Source organism: Anolis carolinensis, chromosome 3, assembly GCF_035594765.1.
Source record: "Anolis carolinensis isolate JA03-04 chromosome 3, rAnoCar3.1.pri, whole genome shotgun sequence".
In the NCBI taxonomy this organism is placed as follows: Eukaryota; Metazoa; Chordata; class Lepidosauria; order Squamata; family Dactyloidae; genus Anolis; species Anolis carolinensis.
In genome coordinates, this window is record NC_085843.1 from 100,403,313 (window position 1) to 100,421,647 (window position 18,335).

The 18,335-nt window shown below is 40.5% G+C and overlaps 1 protein-coding gene across 4 annotated transcripts in view; it reads left to right on the forward strand.

The window, feature by feature from the left end:
• Window positions 1–13,153: 13,153 nt before the first annotated feature.
• gpm6b (glycoprotein M6B) overlaps window positions 13,154–18,335 on the forward strand; it is a 154,116-nt gene continuing 148,934 nt past the window's right edge. For 2 of the 4 annotated variants that reach the window (XM_008107228.3, XM_008107230.3), the window contains exon 1: window positions 13,154–13,340. In XM_008107228.3, the coding sequence (XP_008105435.1) occupies window positions 13,337–13,340 (4 nt within the window). In that variant the 5' untranslated portion in view covers window positions 13,154–13,336. The remainder of the gene's footprint in view (window positions 13,341–18,335) is intronic. The other 2 variants (XM_008107224.3, XM_062975258.1) reach the window with 1 other exon arrangement.

Consider the following 18,335-nt stretch of genomic DNA (forward strand, 5'->3'; position numbering starts at 1 on the left):
CTTTTATTTAATTGCTTCTGACATAATGGAAAGCTCTTTATTTTAGTGTCAGATATTATTTCCTACTGCCTCCAATAGAGTCAGTCTAAGTAGATCTGTATCTGCATTAATCTAATTTTCAAGCGCTGTAACTATCCACATCGTTCTAGATAAGATCCTTGACAAAGAATATTGGATAACATCCACCACCACAGAGGCTCCTTAAATCAATTGGATACTTTGAAAGATCACAGAAAATAGCAGAAGGCCTTTCAACTCCCACTCCATAAATGATGTTTACATTTAAGTATGATTGTTAAAGAATAAATAAGGTGTACTCACCTTCCTCATAAAAATCTGGTTTCATTGTGCTGTGATGGATGAAAGAGATATTGTAGGCACTTTTGACCACTGTATAAGTCTTCTGTTTCTGGTATAATAATAAAGCTTTTTTAGCTCACTTGATTTTGCTGTACCCTTGGCAAACAGCAAAGATGACACTAAAGAAGCAGTGGAGCAAAATGTCTGTTTCTGCTACTTCTTAAGAGCTGTTTAATTCAATTATCATAATGTACCATGGATGAAGACTGATCTAGCACTTGTCACAGCAATGTTTTCTCCTGCTGCATTATTCCAGCTTTACAACTAATTGTCTATATAAGTGCATTTCATAAATCTGAACACTGATTCAGCCATTACTTTTGTCTATGTTGGGTGAACAATCCAGCTTTATTAAATATAGTAGCAAAATATAGTCTATATCTTTCTTCTTAATCTTGTTGCAAATGGCCTTGGATTCTAGTTCTGGAAGAAAAGTGTGACACGGATCAAATAAATAAATAAGAGATTATAGTACATTTATATCAGTTGCAAAGAGCCTCTGTTGCATAATGGGTTAAACCCTTGTGCCAGCTGGACTGCTGACCTAGAGGTTGGGTTGATGACTTGAAGGTTGCCAATTCGAACCTGAGATGGGGTGAGGGTTAGGGTTAGGGTTAGGGTTCCCGCAAGCTCTAGCTTGCGGGAACATGGCAGAAGCCTCCCAGCTACCATATCTGGGCATCCCCTGGGCAACGTCTCTGTAAACGACCAATTCTCTCACACCAGAAGCGACTCGTAGCATGTTCTCAAGTTGTTTCTGACACAATGAAAAAAGATGAGTTGCAAAACTCTCTAAGGATGTGCAGGTGACTCACAAGCATGGCCAGCAAACAATGATCACAGCCAGTTCTTTCTTGTTTGTTTTGCCATACTGGAAACTCGCAAACCTAGTTGTCCACTACACAAAATGATATATAGTAGTCAACATGATGATAGCAATTCCAGAATATATTCCTTTAAACCATCTCTGTGTACCAGGCACATTGTGTAGTCCAATACAAGTATATTCAAAAATAAATTCCATTGAATTCACTGAGGATTACTTCCAGGATATAGTATTGAAGCCACACAATGTAATTTATGTTGAATGCAAAGAAGACATTTTTCAAACATTAGTCTAACCTAACCATTATTCTTTTTTATAAGTTACAGTTATGAATGTTCTTCTACGTATATAGCCTTTATATATTCTGACTCACAAAGCCAATGTTTTAGTTCCCATTTGTAGTGTATTCTGGAGAGATAAGGGCATGCCACTTATTAGTGACAATCTAGTTAGCATGCTGTAATTAACTCTGAAATGGTTCTCACTAATTTCCAGATAAAATTAACTATGGTTCATTGGGGGTGAAAATTATGCACTCTGTTTAATGTGCAACTATAATTATTTTAAGCAATCATAGCTCACATTTACATACTAGAGAATGATTGAAGGAGAGACAGCCCAAGACAGTCTTAATGTTTTTAATAGATTGCTATTTAATTTATTATTTTAGCCATTGATGGTGTCAGTGCATGGCCATTAAGGCTGCCGTCCACAGTCCAAATAGTATCATTTCAGGCTTGTTCATGCAGAGCAAATCCATGAATGTCAATATCCTAAATCAGAAGTTGCATTCAGATGTTATTGGACTGCAACTCCCAGTATCCTTCACAACTGGCTATAGTGGGGGTTTCAGTCTGACAACAGGGCTAAGTGGCCCCTATCCCTCTACCTTGTCCCACCTATAGTAGAGCCACTGAAACAGTGAAATTTGTATCAGTGTTAACATGCTGTTTCACATTGTATTCAGTTAGTATACTCTGTTTGGGATGCGCAATTTAACTCTGCTTGGGAATTAATTTTAGACCACTAGGACTTAACAATATTGTGATTAGCTTGGTTTTTGTGAGTCTTCCTTAAGAATTAATAAACTTTGATAGAAACCCAGTGTTTCTTTTTATGTTATTCTAAAGGCATGGCTGACATTTTCATAAACCGGATAGCAGTGAAGACAGAACCCCGTGATTCATTAGATGGTGTCTGAGACACATTCATGATTGTATCAATTTAAATTTTAAATAATACCCAACAGCTGGAAATAAATACTTTTAATGGAATCCATCAGCTGGACTCCAAAGATAATACTGAATTATCTGGAATACAGTTTTGTGTTCAAGGCACAAAAAAGATTTTATTTCGCCCACACTGTTATTGTGGATGTCGTAGCTTCCAATTATTTGTTTAGCCCCATTTGAACAACTTAACCCATAGGTAGTAATGCTAACTGGAAGTTTAGAAAGCAGTCACAAGTTAGACTCATCTGCTCATTATGAGTAATTATAAATAGAAAACCTTTGGGGTAAGACCATTGCAAGTGTATCCTAACAGGAAACGATGGGAGGAACCGTGCCAGGAGCCAACATTCTGATTGACTACTGTCTCTGGCTTGCTGTTGAGAGAAACGGTTTGAGCTGGCATTTTCACCTCAGAGAACGAAGAGAACGCTGACTGGAAACAGCCAGAGAATTAATGGCTGCCAACTCTCTGAAGCCTGATCATTTTAAGGCAATGAGGTATATTTAGAGACTGTTCTCTGTAAGAAATCAGAGAGACTACTGTATATATTGTTGCTCTGTTTGATCTATTGAAGTGAAGTAAAGTTACTGTTACTTATTTCACAAATCTGAGTGGCACGTTATTATACTGCAGGGTAAACTGTGGTTCAGAGGCCGTGGTAATGCTTCTATTTATTTACATCTACAACTTCCAACAGAAGTTTCCAAGTTCAGCCTCCGACATGACAGATCAAAAGATCACAAAGCAAAGGAGATCTGTTGCCAGTGTTGGCTATAAGGGGGAAATACTTTTTGTCACTTTAAAGTCCATAATTTATTGTTCACTGCCAGTTCAGGCTCCTTCTACACTGCCATATAATCCAGATTATCAAAGCAGATAATCCACATTATCTGCTTTGAACTGGCTTACATGAGTCCACACTACAATATAATCCCGTTCAAAGCAGATAATCTGGATTTTATATGGCAGTGTAGAAGGGGCCTCAGAGAATTGCAGGCAACATAAAAGTCAGGTTATCCGAACTTGTACAAAACAGCTTTCTGTCTTCCTCAGCACAGCCTATTTTGTAAACATATGACTTTGTTGCTTTCAGTTTTTCCTCATTTTTTGGTACTGCAGCAAAGAGATTGTACATGTTTCTTTTTCTTTAGTTCTTTACTATAGTTTCTAAATTTAGAAACACATAGCACCATCTCTAATCCATGAAAAAATGTTCTTTCCTTTGCCCAGAATTCCAGACATTAACTCTCATATCTGTCATTTGCATCTTATTTGCCTAATGCACCTAGAAAACACTGGGATGTGCTTGTGAATTTATGCTTGTGTGTGTGTGTGTGTGTATGGCTTTCCCCAGTCGTTTGGTGCAGATTCTTCCCCTACTGCTTATTAACTTTTTATTTCTTCTGAAATTCAAAACACAACCACTACATGCATGATGGTTCATAGGAAAAGAAAATAACTGCACTTTAGTCAACAGAAAAATGAAACTTTTAATGACTTATTTGTGTTTAGGGAAACAGTTGACTCTCCATCATTTTTGAAATATAGATCATACTAACAAAGTACATTTTAGTGTGAAATTAGTGATGAAAATATCTCTGTTTTGGGGAAAGGGAAATTTATTTGTACCGTGTGTTGTGTGTGTGTGTGTGTGTGTGTGTGTGTGTGTGTGTGTGTGTGAGGAGGGTGGACATTAGATTAATCTAGTTAATAATTACCCAAATATGAGTGGAGTAATAACTAAAGGAGGAGCCCCCCGGGGCACAGCGAGTTGAATTGCTGAGCTGCTGAACTTGCTGACCGAAAGGTCGGAGGTTCGAATCTGGAGAGCGGGGTGATCTCCCACTGTTGGGCACAGCTTCTGCCAACCTAGCAGTTTGAAAACATGCAAATGTGAGTAGATCAATAGGTACTGCTCCAGTGGGAAGGTAATGGCACTCCATGCAGTCATGGCAGCCATGTGACCTTGGAGGTGTCTACGGACGCCACCAGCTCTTCGGCTTAGAAATGGAGATGAGCACCAACCCTCAGAGTTGGACATGACTAGACTTAATGTCATGGGAAAATCTTTACCTTTACCTAATGATTACAGGGTAATTTAATTTTTTATTAAGAGAATCTAAATAACAAAATAATTCTAGATAAGAAAGATCTGGGTTTTTAAAATTTTAAACTGATGTGCAGTCTCATAGTTGGACATGCTACTTCTATTCTTTGCATTTTACTGTATGTCATATTTGCTCTGAATCAATGCCACCCTATGAATATTCCTATTGAAATAAATCTAAAAGTTTAAAGAAAAAGTGTATTCCATTTGGAATTCAAATGAACATATGTGTCTATACTCACATGCAGAAAAAAAAATATACACGTGATCTTGAAAACAATGATAAGCTATTTAAAATGTAATTATAACACAGTCCTACACATTTCTAATTTCCATTGAATTTTGTTGCACTTACTCCCAGGGAAGTGGATAGAGGGATGGCAGACATAAAGGTCTATTTTACATTATAAATCTTAAAATATCACCACATAAGTTCTGGAAGAGCCTTGCATTCTCCCATTTGTACTGGAGATATTGTCATGTAAACCGTTGCCTAGATCAGGGAAGGGAGTTATTCCCACATTGGATGTTGGTGGGCTACAACTCCCAACCTATTCGGATCTGGAATCCTATCCCAACATGAATTACAGGCTGTAATTCCTTAGAACAAGCTATAGGATATGCTTTCTTTTGATCTTTCCTCACTGCAACATGTGCTTTCTCTTGGACCCCTTTCACACAGCTGAATAAAATCCCACATTATCTGCTTTGAACTGGAATATGTGGCAGTGTGGACTCAGATAACCCAGTTCAAAGCAGATATTGTGGGGTTTTCTGCCTTGATATTCTGGGATATAGGGCCTTTAGTCATCTTTATGAAACCTGAAAATCTCTTTTCCCTCCCTTTGTCTCCTCTTCTTTGCTGTTTCTGTAACCTTCTCTGATATATGTCCAGACACTTAGACAACAGAAGAAGACAAATAAAGTCAGTTGCTGCCAGCAGCTATTCATATTCAGGACCAGACAGACAGATAACTACAGTGAGCAGTGAAGCGTAAGAATGTAATGAGACAGACAGGTATAATCTCTCAGCAAAGGAAACAGAGTTGACAGACCAAAATTTTACAAATGCAGAACTACCAGTCTGGTCTGTGAACTTCACTGGAGGTTGATCACTCTGAATTCAGGAGTATTCAGTCTGTGAGCCTCTGTGCAGTTTAGTTGTTAAGAGTACTGGACTAGAATATATGCAAAGAACACTTCACTTGGAGTTCTTTCTCACTACACAAACACAGCAGTATTATTCTCTTGAACTGCCATAGTCCTCACCTATGACATCCTGGACTTTGTAGTTTAGGAAGGGTATTGGGATTTTTTTTAGCAGAGCGCTCTAGTGCATCACTATATTATAATTGCCAGGATGTCACAGGGTTCAGCCATAGCAGTGAAAGAGGAATCGTAGTGATACATTTATGTAGCATGATTGAGCTCACATTTGGTTAGGACTCAGCAAAAAAGCTGATGTTCTGGACTCTATACTAATGATCAACATCTAGCTCTGTTAAATAAGAACATAGAGAGCTGGCTTTTTCTGAATTTGGCCATTGTTCCCTCTAGCAAACCATTGCCAATTCTGACTGGCTACAGTTACCCAGGACTTTTTCTCACCCCTACATGGAAATCCCCGGTATTCCCTGTTGCCTTGTATTCAAGCACTAACCAAGGCTAACCCTGCTTAGCTTCCAAAGGGAGAGGAAATTGTGTGTATTTAGGTGGCATCATGTTTTAAGAATGTTGAATAGTAGGAAAGGCTTGAGGAATGAACTTCAGGAATAAAAAGGTTATAAAACGCATGTATGCTAAACTTAATCATGGAAACATGACTTCCTTTAAAAGACTAGAACTCACAGATGTTGACAGAAAATCCACATATGGGAAACAAAAGCATTATAAAACTTCTGGGCAAGAGCTATGCTACCAAATATTTTTTAACAATGCACAGTCTAACAAATATTTAAAAGTGTTACTACTATTACTTGTTATTTAAATCACAGGAAAATTTATCCTGCAATCGGATAGTAGTAGAAGAAAGTGAAGCTGCACTAACATTTCCTAAGCCTTTCTTATCACAAAAGTCAAAAGAAAAGAAAGGAAAGGGTTTACCCAGATCTAGAAGATCTTATTTTTTATTCTATGCCTCCAGAAGCAGAATAGCTCCAACAAGGTCAAACAAGAGATTATACATACATACATACATACATACATACGCACACACATACACATATTTAAAAGGAGCCCCCGGTGGCATAGTGGGTTAAACTGCTGAGCTGCTGAACTTGCTGACTAAAAGGTTGGCAGTTCGAATCCAGAGAGCAGGGTGAGCTCCCACTGTTACCCTCAGCTTCTACTAACGTAGCAGTTCGAAAACATACAAATGTGAGTAGATCAATAGCTACCGCTCTGGCGAGAAGGTAATGGCGCCTCATGCAGCCATGCTGGCCACATGACCCTGGAGTTGTCTATGGACGATGCCGGCTCTTCAGCTTAGAAATTGAGATGAGCACCAACCCTCAGAGTTGGACATCACTAGACTTAATGTCAAGGGGAAACCTTTACCTTTACTTTTATATATTTAAACCCAAAGATCTTTCTTTAATTATTTGGAGTGTTGGGAAACCCTGATAAGAAAAATTGTAGACTGAAACAAATATCTGCAGTTCATGACTTATTCTGCACCAAATGTCCAAGAAATTATATTTCTGTATCAAAGTATTTCCCATACAGAAAACTCTATTTTCTGCTATAATTGGGGATTTATTGTGTGTAAATATGACAGTGATTCAGTTACATAGAAAGTCCTAAATTGTACATTTTTCTGTAGAGAAACAGAATATTCTGTGCAGAAAATAATATCTCTGAATATTTCTGTGTATTTTTTAAAAGGCTGTGCTGAAAGTCTTGTTATCTGTGCAAAGGCACCACATGTAACTTTTGAGCTGAGCAAGTCCTGAATTGCAAACAGTCTTCAAAAACAGTGTGGTTTTCAAAGACTTTCTTGTAGCGAGAAGAAAGGTTAGTAAAACTACTTGTTGCTTCCTTTGAGAAGAAATGTAGTAAAAGAATACATCCATCAGCCTTGTGGAGTCACAGAAGAATGAAAGGCTTTTGGTCTCTTGGATGTAAAGGTTCTTCTTCTCTCTTCATGGAATGCCCTACTTGGAGACATATTCTTGGCAGGAATACCACTGGTCCGGTTTATATGCACAGTTCCTGAGGGCCTCCTAGGCAAATGCCCCAAAGCCCAGAGGAGGTGCTAAAATATTCACCCATGTACATAATCTGAGATTATGATACACAGATGCTTGCTATATGTACTCAGTTGGGTGGATGAGTGAGTGATATAAAGTTGCTCTTGGATAGGCTGGCAAAGAAGAGCTGGAAATGGAAGGCTGTCAGAATACAGTGCGGATTTTCTCATACTTTGCTTCAGAGGTCCTGCAGTGTCTCCCTCTGAGAGCTTATCATAGAGGAATTTGCCAAAACATGACATTTAAGAGAAGTCTTTGCATTTTTCCTGCTGCTCATTTCTGTGGCTTGTCTTGGGATGGCAATCAAACAATCTGGGATTCTTTAGCAGGGGAAATAAACTCATTCATCATCAGTTCTGGTTTGGGAAACAGTTGTCTTTATGCCTTTGGGGTGTTTATCTTTAAAGAACCTGTGAGGACAGGTCCTTTGAAGATAATATTAATTTTAATACTTAAGTAAACAACACAATCTTGAGGGCATCACTGACTCTATGTTATTTTTATGTATTTATAGTATACATAGTGTATGAAATACTACAGCTTTTGGAATGCCGGGATGTGAAGTGCTTCATAGAACATCTTTTAATGACTTTAACAGTGATTATGATAGTAGAAGGCTTCGGAATAGAATGGAAGTCTTTCATTGTCCACATTTGGGAACCATGCTGTCAACCTTTTGGCATGTCTCCCTCCTGTTTTATGAATGAAAGGTAGCTAGGTTGACGGCACAGGACAATGTCAGATTGATAGTGATAAGATCACACTCTTTAAATATCTCAAACTGTGTCACAGAGAAGAGAGAGAGGACAGTCCTACGCTGCCCCAGGGGGTAAGATCAGGTCTAATGGTTTGAAGTTACAGGAGATCAGATTCTGAATGAATATTAGAAGGAACTTCAAACCAGTTGATGTGGTCTCCTTCTCTGGACATCTTCCAAAAGAAACTGGTTGCTTCAGTTGAAGTTCCTGCACTGACCTTTGGACTCAGTGCTTCTCAAAACTCTTTCCAAATCTACAATTTTATGAATCTAAGAACTACTTACTTGGGCCACAACCACAGGTTTCATCTGTGAACAGCTGTCCATCAGGAATCTATATGATGAGCTTGGTCGTGCCTCCAAATTTGCTTTCTTCCATCCCAAGACTGCTCTCAGACCTCAGTTCAGAGTTTCCAATATCAATATACGTACTCTCTGGTGACACTTAGAATTGGGGGCTTTTCTCAAGTAAAAGAGATATACATTTCAGGCCTAACTAATAGGTGTCTATGATCTATATATTTATTATCTTTTCTTGAGATTAGCTCTCGGTTATTTGCATACTCTTTACTTTTAGACTTAATATGTATAGGATCATTCACTTTTCACCATGTTCTAGCCAGCATACCTAATGATTAATTTCTCCTTCCTGCTCTTTTCTGTCTTGCTGCAGCCCTGAAATCCGCAAAAAGCATCAGAGTTGGAAAGGATAGCGAAAAAGGTGGCCTTAGTGATTACAAAATAGTGACTAAATATTGCTCTTTAGTGGATTTTGGATTTTGTTGCAGGGTCAACATGGCTACACTGAATGTGCTTTCTGGATTTTGCTACAACAGTGAAAACTTTAACAAGAAGGGAAGTGAACGCTTAATTCTTTGAGGTGTTTACATCCAACAAAGACATTAGTTTTTCATTTGGGCTAAAATTGGCAGGTTTTACCATTACAGCACCTACATTTCTTTCCAGCTATAATAGTCAGGTGAAGTCTTGAGAAATTCAATGTTCTCTGCCTAAGGTAGATGCAATTAGTGTTGCACTACACAGAGGCAGACTAAATTTCAAGGGAAATTACTTTTCTGTTGCCAGTGGAGTTGAGATTTTATAACTTGTTTTATTGTCCTTTGTCTGTTTTTATTGTCCATGTCAAAGAAGCTGAGTGGCCTCTGCCTTCATTGATATCCCTCTATATCAGGCATGGGCAAACTTGGGCCCTCCAGGTGTTTTGGACTTTAACTCCCAGAATTCCTAACAGCCTACCAGCTGTTAGGGCATTGAAGTCCAAAACACCTGAAGGGTCGAAGTTTGCCCATGCCCACTCTAGATCATCTTAATAGACAACAGAAACAATGTGTTAGACAAAACCTACAGGCCTGTAACTCTAATGTCATCACTTTTCTAGTCTTGTATAATTTTCAATAGCTTTTCCTGATTAGAAATCCAGTGAAGCATTGAAAGCTTGCTTGAAGCATTTTCTGAACTTTGGTTGGCCTAAAAGGTATAGTTCTTTTGTGAGTGTTCACATATTTTGCTCCATTTCTTGCTCAACTGCCCTTGAATATTTTCCTTAAATTAAGAGTCCTTCCACACAGCCATATAACCCAGAATATCAAGGCAGATAATACACAATATCTGCTTTGAATTGGATTATCAGAGCCCACACTGCCATATAATCCAGTTCAATTGGTATTTTATACAGCCTTAGAGTCTGGAGCAATTCTGCAGCACCTCTCCTGTGCTGTTTAGATTAGAAAAAAGGTGACCATGGTGGAGAACTATAAAATAAAACACAGTTCAGAGAAGGTGGAGGTGAAGATTTCCTCCATATTTCTTAATAAAAGAATGCTAGGTCATCATCCAAGAAAGCCAAATTCTAGCAGATTTAGCACACAAGGAAAGAAATACTTCCTCATGGAGTACATAAAACTATGAAATATATTTCCAGAGTTCCACAATGGCCATGAAACTGAGTAGCTTTGAAAAGTACAAATAAATCCAAGGAAAATTAGTAACACCAAGAAAATTAGTTCTGGACTAGATACACCTTGGATTTGACTGAGCCTTGAGGTTCTTCTTACATCTCCACACCATTTGCAGTTTCACTCCAAATAGTCTCCAGTGGTCTTTTGCAACATGTGGTCTTTTTAACCAACTCCTCCCTGTTTTCTAAGGCGATTCACACATCCTTACCCCTTCTGATTTGTCACGATTTAGTCCCTCTCCCGACCCTCCATCCTAAAACCTTCCCAATTTCTCAACAAGTTGAACTTCAACTGGTACAACTCTATTTCCCAGCATGAATTAATGGGATGAAAGGGGCTTTCTGCAGCCTTCATTTTTGGGGTTTCCTGAATGCCTGGAATTGGATGGAAGACACAGAGTGTCAAATTAATTCAGTTTGACACTATCGATCTTCCCTGCACAATTCAGTACTATAGAATCATGGGAGATGAAGGTTTTCAAGGTCTTCCACCTTCTCCACCAAAGAATACTGGTGCCTCACCAACACCAAGGATTTCACAGCATGGAACCATGGGAGTTTTCACTGGATAGCTATACTGTATACATCTATACTGCAAAATATAATGCAGTTTGGCACCACTTTGCCTCCCATGGTCCAATGTTATGAGATCATGGGAGTTGTAGTTTAACAAGGTCTTTAGCCTTTTTTGACAAAGAGCACTGGTTGGTGTCTCACCAAACAACCTAGCATTGAACCATGGGAGTTAATGTGGTGTCAAACTGCATTAATTCTGCAGGGTATCCAAAGAATGCAGCTTGATGCCTCCATGGCTGAATGCTAGGAGTTGTAGTCTTACAAAGTCTTGAGCCTTCTCTGCCCAAGATGCAGGAAACGCTGTGGATGTAGCATACCTGGATTTCAGTAAGGCCTTCAACAAGGTCCCCCATGACCTTCTGGCAAACAAACTAGTCAAATGTGGGCTAGGCAAAACTACAGTTAGGTGGATCTGTAATTGGGTTCATCTGTGAATGAACCCAAAGGGTGCTCACCAATGCTTCCTCTTCATCCTGGAAAGAAGTGACGAGCGGAGTGCCTTAAGCAGGGTTCTGTCCTGGCCCAGTTCTTTCCAACATCTTTATTAATGATGATCGTGCCTCTAACTCTTCATCTAAGTCTGCAGACAACACCAAATTGGGAGGGATAGCTAATACTCCAGATGACAGGAGCAGAATTCAAAACATTCTTAACAGATGAAAGAGATGGGCCGAAACTAACAAGTTCAACAGGGACAAATGCAAGACACTTCACTTAGGCAGAAAAAAATCAAATGTAAAGATACAGAATGAGGGACGCCTGGCTCGACAGCAGTATGTGTGAAAAAGAACTTGGAGTCATTGTAGACAACAAGTCAAACTTGAGCCAACAATGTCATGAGGCAGCAAAAAAGCCAATGGGATTTTGGCCTGCATCAATAGAAGTCTAGTGTCTAGATCCAGGGAGGTCATGCTCCCCCTCTATTCTGCCTTGGTCAGACCACACTTGGAATACTGTGTCCAGTTCTGGGCACTGTAATTGAAGGGAAATGTTGACAAGCTGGAATGTGTTCAGAGAAGAGTGACTAAGATGATCAAGGTTCTGGAGAACAAATGCTGTGAGGAGCGGGTTAAAGAGCTGGGTATATTTAGCCTGCAGAAGAGAAGGCTGAGAGGAGACATCATGATGGCCATGTATAAATATGTGAGAGGAAGTCATAGGGAGGAGGGAGCAAGCTTGTTTTCTGCTGCCCTGGAGACTAGGATGCGGAACAATGGCTTCAAACTTCAGGAAAGGATATTTCACCTGAAGATTAGGAAGAACTTCCTCACTGTGAGAGCTGTTCAGCACTGGAACTCTCTGCCCTGGAGTGTGGTGGAGGCTCCTTCTTTGGAGGTTTTAAGCAGAGGCTGGATGGCCATCTGTCGGTGCTCTGAATGTGATTTTCCTGCTTCTTGGCAGGAGTTGTCTGGATGGCCCATGAAGTTTCTTCCAACTCTAGGGTTTTATGATTCTAAGGCAGGCATGGGCAAACTTGGGCCCTCCCTCGAGGTGTTTTGGGCTTCAACTCCCACCATCGCAAACAGCCTCAGGCCCTTTCCTTTCCCCCCTCAGCCGCTTAAGTGGCTGAGGGGGAAAAGGAAGGAGCCTGAGGCTCTTAGGAATGGTGGGAGTTGAAGTCCAAAACACCTGGAGGACCCAAGTTTGCCCATGCTCCTTCTAAGGTCTTCATCCTTCTTTGCCAAAGAGCACTGGTTGGTGCCGCACCAAGCAACCTAGTATTGAGGCATGGGGGTTAAAGCCTTGTCAAGCTGCATGAATTCTGCAGGGTGTCAAAGAAATGCAGCTTGATGCTTCCGTGGCTCAATGCTGTGAGTTGTAGTCTTAGGAAGTCTTGAGCCTTCTCTGCCAAGAGTGGTAGTGCTTCACAAAAGGGCAACGCCAACGATTCCGAAGCCTGGAGCCATGGCTGGGGTGCCGCAGTGTGGATCCACTCGTGGATTCCTTCCTGGCAGAAGGAAGGAGAAGGACCCTCGCCTGCGGTGTCTCGGATCCTGGAGAGCCCCCTCCCTGTTTTTTCTCTGGGGCTGCCCCTCCCAAGCCCCGCCCACTCCAGCAAAGTGGGCGTGGCCTGGCGGAGCAGCCAGAGATTGAGAGAGAGCTTCTCCTCCTCCTCCTTCCCAGGGGCGTCTGCGGACTTTTCCCTCCACGACCCAAAGGGAAGAACGAGAGAGAGAGAGAGAGAGAGAGGAGTCGGAAAGCCAGCCTTAAAACTCCACGTTGAGAGCCTCCAACTCGCCGGCCAGAGGCCATGGGTAAGTGGGCTGCCAAGTGGGGTGTGTGTGGGGTGGGGGGCGGTCCTTCGCCTGGCTTTCTCCACCGACCCCTAAGGTTCAGACCCCCGCTGCCATTCATTGCGCCCTATATCTCCTCGGGGGCGAAAGACCTTTTATTGGGAGATTCTGCAGCAGAAACATAGTCAATGCTTCGACACGCACAGAGTGAATGATGCTTCGACTGCATCGCATCCCCCGGAGAGGGAAAATCCCCTCTTTGGTCAAGGCGAGGGGTTGGTTGGTTGGCAGGAGATGGGAGGGCGCTCTGCACATGCTCTAAGAGCTCACTGCACTGAGCAGCTTGAGTATCTTTCCTCCCGAAATGGTCCACAGGGCTGGCAGAGATGGAGGGAGACCCCTCTGATGGTTCAGTGGAGACCAACTTTGCTCCATGTGGGGAATTATTCGGAAACATTGTGCATATGCATATAAAGTGTGCATTAAACCTAAGTGGATCCCATCTCCAAACTCTCTCAGCATGTTGTCGTAAGGCTTTCATGGCTGGAATCACTGGGTTGCTGTGAGTTTTCCAGGCTGTATGGCCATGTTCCAGAAGCACTCTCTCCTGACATTTCACCCACATCTATGCAGGCATCCTCTGAGGTTGTGAGGTCTGTTGGAAACTAGGGGTTTGTATATCTGTGGAATGCTAATCAAGCTGATGAATTGCAACATTTACTCTTGCTGGGGTATTGTGCATTTTCTGGGCTGTATGGCCATGTTCCAGAAACATTCTCTCCTGATGTTTCGCCTACGTACATCTATGGCAGGTTGCATCTTTGAGGATGCCTGCCATAGATGTGGGTGAAACATCAGGAGAAATGTTTCTGGAAAATGGCCACACAGCCTGGAAAATGCGCAACAACGCAGTGATTCTGTCCATGAAAGCCTTCAACAACACATTTATAGTTGCCTCCAACAGACAAGAGGTTTTTCTTCCACCCTGAACATTTTACGGATATATAAACTCCACTTGACTAGATTCCAACAGACCTCACACCCTCTGAGGGTGCCTGCCATAGATGTGGGTGAAACATCAGGAGATAATACTTCTGGAACATGGCCATACAGCCCAGAAAACTCACAGCAACCCATCTCTCATCATGTCAGTGCAAATATTCCAAAATCCAAAACCTTTCTGGTCTTAACCATTTTGGAGAACAGATGCCCAATCTGTATTTTCAGGGATTGCAAAAAAGTTGTGGGAGCTTTAGGTACAAGGTGTCTAGGAAATCTGAATCAAAACAGTTTTTTGACTTGGATCCCATCTCCAAGATCTCTCATTGTGCCCAAGCAAAGATTCCAAAATCCAAAGCCCTTCTGGTTCCAAGCATTTTAGAGAATGGATGCTCATCAGTCTGCATTTTAAGGGATTACAAAGAAGTTTAGATCTGGTGAGACTAAAAGCTGATCAAGCTAAAATTCAAAAACTTAGTTGTTTAAGTCTGGAATATTAATATGCAAAGAGATGCAGAGAGATCCCTGTCAGTCTCCAAGGTGTTAGAAGATACATAGGGACAAACCTAGAGTTTTAAGGATGTATGAAGGGAAGTGGATTGAAACACCTAACTAGGAGAATTTGGGAACTCAAACAGTTTACAAAACTGCGGGAGAAAAGAGTTGGTCACAAAAACAAAAGATGCACAAGTTCATTGGTTTTTAAAGCCTTAGCTGGTGTACATATTTTCCCGAAGTCCCTGGAAAACTTGCATCCTGCCTGCAGCTTATGATCATGCAAAAGAAGTTTAGGGGGAAATGTGTCTAGGAGATGAAGCCTTGCTGTGAGATGCATGTGAACAAAAGCCATGTATATGATTCCCACTACACTACAGATTTAATGCAATTTGATATCACTTTAACTGCCATGGCTTAATGTTACGGAATCATGGGGTGTGCAGTTTGGTCATGCATCAGCATCCTGGCAGAGAAAGCTAAAGGACCCTGTAAAACTTCAACTCTTATGATTCCAAAGCATTGAGCTATGGCAGTTAAAGTGGTGCCAAACTGCATTCATTCTGTAGCATAGATGCACCCACAATCTCTGCACCCTTAGTGTGTGTGGTCATGTCTTTCTACCTCTTTTCTGATATAATTAATTTTAGTTTGTATGTTCTTGAGCTGGTATGGAACCTGAGTCTATGGAACTTGAGTTTGAAACAGGGATGTTGAGGGGAGCAAAAAAGAAAGGCGTAAATACATAGCTTCACCTCGTTTAAACCTTTGGCGATATCAGCTTTTTGGAACGATTCTGCCCACTGAACACCAGCTAAGAATTTCTGCTTGGCTCTAAGTCCTCTGCCTGGGCTTGCGTCTCCGTTGAGGCTTGTTTGACTTAAAGCTTGCTTCATTAAACACAGTCAGTTGATCAGCTCTGAAAGTCATGAACCTGCTGGGTGTCCTTGTGAGCCGATTGCAGCTCTTTGTGCAAATGAGGAGGGACTATCTCTCCCCGTCCCCTCTTCTTTCTCATATTTGGAAAGGATATATAACTGTCTTTAAAGTGCTCACGTTATTACAGTGCATTGGAGCTCTGCCTTTACAGCTGAAAAGAGCATGGCAAAGATTTCTCCTAATGGATTCCAGCTGTAGACTGCCTTTTTCAAAAATCCCATAGATTTATTAGATGTAATTGTGAGAATTGGACATGGCAGAAGTACTCGATGACACACCCACACCTTTAATGGTTGTATAGTCAGCCAAAGCTTCTAATGTAGTGGCAGAGAGATTGTTGTGGTTTATGTGACCATCAAATAAATGGAAATAAAATCACTTTTGGAGTGGAGAGTATACATTGTCCAGGGAGATGGGAAAATATGAGGCGTTATTAAAGGTACAAAGTTAGATTAGACAAGGATGAGGCACTATGGGTGACAGCAGAGGAAGTTTTTCTGCACTTTTCTTAGATTGGATCCACATTGTAGAATTAGTGCAGTTTGACACCACTTTACATACAATGGGTCAATTATATGAAATCCTGAGATTTGTAGTTTGTTGAGGCACCATCACTCTTTGGCAAAGACATCTAAGACAGTAGTTCTCAACTGTAGGCCAAAACACCTGGGGATCCACAAGTTGAGAACCACTGGTCCAAGACCTTGTAAAACTACAACTCCCATGATTCCATAGCATTGAGCCATGACAGTTAAAGTGAGGCCAAACTACATTAATTATACAATGTTGACGCATCCCTAAGCTTGCGTTATTTCTATTCACATAGTCTATTATTGTTCTCAAAGTCCCATGGGTATCTTAATAGGAATCACTGCCAGAAACTTTCTTAAATGTTTTCTGTTTTTGTATTTGTAAGTAAATGATGTTGGCTTCTTTCAGCAAAGGAGGAAAACATGCTTAAACGTGTATGAAAGAGGACTTGAACTGTGAAAGTAAAAGTGTTCTGTTTGTAAGTGCATTTCTTGAGTGGGGTCCAAAGAAAAGTACATTAGGAATAAATGTAATGAGCATCATAAAGCTGATTCCATGTTCTGTGGACTTTATTTGTGGTCTATTTATTTGATCATAATTGTTTTTTCTTCTTCTTTCAGTTAAGAACATTAGTTTCTTCCTCTTAGTATTTTGGCTTTAAATGTGAATGCATACAAGATGTTAAATCTCAGTATAATTGGGATTTAATACACAGATGGATTTCTGATTTGCTATTGTATAATTTGGTTACAATAAGCTTTTTTAGTTTACATGGTTGAAATTAATTCCATTAGCTTCTGGCTAAAAGGCAGCTTTGAAGATGAAAGACGGCATTAGAAAAAGCTCTTGCATTTTTAAGATGACCAAGTTGCTCAGTTTTGCACTGTACCTTATCAGTATGAGAGAGTTACTTTTCAGTTCCTGTCCCTGTGTCATGATGCACATCTTGATGTTTGTGGTGTGCGTCTGTTTTTGATTTGAATTAATTAGTTATATGGTTAGTTATATGGTCTTAGTTGGCTAAAGCCAATAGGGGAAAGTAGATTACTTATTGTAGAGACACAATGTCAGATTTCAGCAACACCCACAGGCTGCTTTTAGTACTTTGGGGATGAAAATTAAGCTTCTGAATTACAGTGTGTTTACACAGCTTTACAAGAGAAAATCTGTCAGTTTTAATGTTAGCCAACAGTGGATGGCATCTTTGTCTGAGTAAAGTTGGTTGCAACAATGTTTTTCATTAATTGATCTGCATTACAGCTATTGTCCTTGATCCAGTTTCAGTTATACACAATGAGTGTTTGTGAAGAAGGGAGGGTCTACATGTGCTCTCTGCCACATATATCAAAAAATACATTTCCAGTTAGTTCCGAATAACCTGGAAGAACACACACACAGAGAGAGAGAGAGCATCCATGCAGTAAGCTGTATTTCAGAGGAAGGAACTGGCAAACTATTGCGGAGTATTCCTTGTCTTAGAACACCTTATGAAATCCATGGGGATCACCATAGGTATAGAGAAAATGCTGGCTGTATATAGAAAAGACTGCTTTGACATCATTGACTAGTTTTGTTTTGATCTGTGGGCACACATGCGAGTCATTTTTGGAGTTTCTTTTGGAAATTCTTGATGACTTCTTGAAAAAGTGTTGGTCTTGCTAAAATTCTTTCTGTTCATTCATCAAAGTTTGTTGTCAGCAATCTCTGAGCAGTCTTTGTGGCCTTGCAGCTGTTCAGAAGAATGAGCTCCTTAAAACTCAAAAGCTCATGTTTATGATGATTGGATTATAGCACCAGAGCAGACAAGATCTTGCAGGCATTCGCTACCTGTTTCGTAACACTTGCTCTAAGCCCGAAATATTGGTAGGCAAACAATGGGGCGGGGGGGGGGGGGGTTGTACCATTATATTCAAAATATTCAAAGGAAGCATGTATAGGAGTATAGCCTGAAGTGATTTTTAATTTAATTTTAATTTTATTATCTCCATAATTGCTTCTGTGCAGAATTTGTAACATTAATTGTTATGGAATACAGTGGACCATTTGTTCTAT